At 45.4% G+C, this 3,046-nt stretch overlaps 1 protein-coding gene across 1 annotated transcript in view; it reads left to right on the forward strand.

Moving 5' to 3' along the window:
* Nucleotides 1–1,986: 1,986 nt before the first annotated feature.
* LOC104404005 (inorganic pyrophosphatase 2, mitochondrial-like) overlaps nt 1,987–3,046 on the forward strand; it is a gene marked incomplete at its 5' end in the record, with an annotated part of 33,899 nt that continues 32,839 nt past the window's right edge. The window contains one exon of the mRNA XM_010012322.1: nt 1,987–2,051. Coding sequence (XP_010010624.1) covers nt 1,987–2,051 — 65 coding nt within the window. The remainder of the gene's footprint in view (nt 2,052–3,046) is intronic.

Raw genomic sequence — 3,046 nt, forward strand, 5'->3', positions numbered from 1 at the left:
AGGGGGTGTCCTGGCAGATCCGCTTTTGAAGGGGATGCGGGGTCTGCTCAGTGCTGGGGGCTGGTGTGCACGGCACAGCCGTACCCTTCCCAGCCCTGCGAAGGCCCCTGAAGGGTGAAGAGGTACTGGGGGCGCCGTGGTGAAGCGCCGCCATGGTGCAGTGTTCTGGTAGCCTGCGCGGGAAGGCCATGGCGTGCTCTGGGACCCCAGGGACGGCTTTGGCCATGGGAGCCTCGCCTGGCCTTGCCTCATCTCACCTCTCACTGTGACAGCCTGGTGGGAGCATGGGCTGTCCCCAGTGACCAGGCCACCCCTCCCGCCACAGACATCATGGTGAGGGGAGGCTGGCATCCAGCCATGGGGCCTGTGGGGCCAGCAGCACCGAGTGGCACCGGGAGGGCACGGGCAGCGCTCCAGGAGCGCTCCAGCAAAAGCAAGTGAGAGCTGGTGGTGTGCAGTCTTGGTATTTATTACACGTTTTCGTAGTAGTATTGTGTATTTGTATGCCACTTCTCCAGCAGTGAGTTTGTATGGTTTTGGTCCATTGAGTTACAAGCAGTTAATTCTGATGTCTGCTGGTGTGAGAGAAGCGGAGGCGTACTGTCAGCAGTACCCTGCCAGAGCTCCCTTGTGCTCAGTCCCCAGGGGCTGCCAGTGCAGGATCTCCTGTAGAGAAAGTCACTTTAGTTAGTGGGAATAAGCAGCCTCCCAGTAAACTTTGTTTTATTTGGGAAGAGCATCTGGGAGACTTCCAGGAGTTGCAAAAACAATTACCATTTATTCCCCTTTCTTGAAGTGGTCCAAGTACAGCCCAAAGCTAAATGAAGTCCCTCATCTGCTTTTCCTTTACTGTGAATAGGGGTGCTAACAGCGAACTTCCTGGGGAGTTGTGTTAGCACCTTTGATTGTTGTTGATATTTCTGTTTTGATGAACTGTTTGGGCTTTTTAGTATGTTGAAAAAATTCTAAGTAGGTTGAAAAGCTTGAGCATCCACTCCGGTGGATTTTGTTGCTTTCTACAGCGTAAGCAAGGCTGAGGTGCAGTTTGGGTCCCCATTAAGTTAATGTCAGCTGGTTTCCAGGTGTGGTGTTTCATGTCTAGGGCCTGAGCAATTATCCCATCCCTCACTTATTCTTTTGGTCAGTCGTTGGGGGCTGGAGCACCTCCCATATGAAGATAGGTGGAGAAAGTGTGGGCTGTTCAGCCTGGAGAAGAGAGGGCTGCGTGGAGACCTCATAGCAGCCTTCCAGTGTCTGAAGGGGGCCTACAAGGATGCTGGGGAGGAACTCTTCATTAGGGATTGCAGTGATAGGATAAGGGGTAATGGGTTTAAGCTTAAAAGCAGAAGTTTAGATTAGATATAAGGAAGAAGTTCTTTACAGTGAGGGTGGTGAGGCACTGGAATAGGTTGCCCAAGGAAGTTGTGAATGCTCCATCCCTGGCAGTGTTCAAGGCCAGGCTGGACAGAAGCTTGGGGGACCTGGTCTAGTGTGAGATGTCCCTGCCCATGGCAGGGGGGGTGGAACCTTAAGGTCCTTTCCAACCCAAACCATTCTATGATTCTGTGATTCTCATTGTGGTCGTGAAACTCAGTTTATTAGAAACGTGAAGTCACAAGGGCAGCATTGCTAGAAATCCAGATGAATTATCTGGTCACTTATGGAAATAAAGTTCCCTTGGTGGTTTTTTTTTTTTCTCTGTTAGTGGTTTTGTATAGCTTGTATTGCCAGGTAGTCAGAAGAGAAGTGTTGTGTTGAATAGTAAAGCAGTGATTTTTATTCAAATGAATCCTTGTCAGTCAATCAAAATCTTAGTCCTGCATGTAGGTTATCTTTTTAGTCCTTAGAATTAAACTTTAGAAAAACTTAATCTGAGTCATAATTGTGGCATATCATACATTTCTGCACTGCAAAATAGTTAGCAATACCAACGTATTATAACTTTAGATTTGTTATGCTACTTTTTTGTTTTGTTTTGTTTTTCAGAGAATGCAGATGGTAAATACATTTCCCCATTTCATGACATTCCACTGTTTGCTGTATCTAAAGAGGTATGTATTTATGTCGTGAAACACTTAATTTCAAAATAACAACAGTTTTATTGGCATTCTTTAGGGAAAAATGCAGGTTTTTTAGAAGCTTTTTTTTTTTTTTTTTTTTGGGGGGGAGCAATTAACAGACAGATGTATAACACCACAAAGGACCACTTTAACCAGGGCTGATTCCTTACATAATACAGGCACAGTAACTCCACCAAATATTCTCTGCCGAGTTCAGTAACTTGCAGTGAAACAGAATGTGTACACAAGCCTAGGTGTCTAGAAGTCTTGCAGTGACTGCGGGTTGGGGGACCTCTCACTGTATCTCGGGTTAATTCTCCTCTGTGTTTATGTGTATGTGTTCTTGAATTCATTTTCTACTATGACTCCTTTCAAATTGGCATTTTCCTACATCTGCAATTGAAAGTATACATTTCCTTGCAGGAGGAGATGTACAGTACATGCTTATATAACTTACAGTGTATTTCTGTAGTTCCCAAAAGGAGCATTATAATTGGAAGCCAGCAATAATGCCCAAGAGAAAAGTGGTAATCACACCTTTGGAGATTTACAAGGCTTGGGGTGCAGCTGAGCACTTTCACGTCTTGTTAGCCGCACTCCCTGGAGTTTCATTATACCAATAATGAAATGCCTGGTTTATGTGTCACTGCTGGGAACTGCCAGTCTTTGGTTTAGACTTAGGTTTGTTTATTATGGTATGCTTGTTACACAAACAGGTTGGGAGCGTTTTGGCTGTTTTCTACATTTGTTGCTGGATCTCTATGGATGATGGTGAGGAAGGTCAGCAGTTGTAACGTGTTCAGATTGAGACTTCTGAACTAGTAAACTAATCTCTTGAATTACTTAAACCGAGAGATTAAAAATGTCCATGAAACTTTTTGATTGGCAGCCCCTAAGCATGCTAGTCAATGAAAGACGTCAGTCTCATTGAGAGAGTCATCACTAAGATGCTCTGTTCAGTGGGTGCTGTTGCTGTAAAAACAGTC

This window comes from Nestor notabilis, unplaced genomic scaffold (genome assembly GCF_000696875.1).
Source record: "Nestor notabilis isolate BGI_N333 unplaced genomic scaffold, ASM69687v1 scaffold27153, whole genome shotgun sequence".
In the NCBI taxonomy this organism is placed as follows: domain Eukaryota; kingdom Metazoa; phylum Chordata; class Aves; order Psittaciformes; family Psittacidae; genus Nestor; species Nestor notabilis.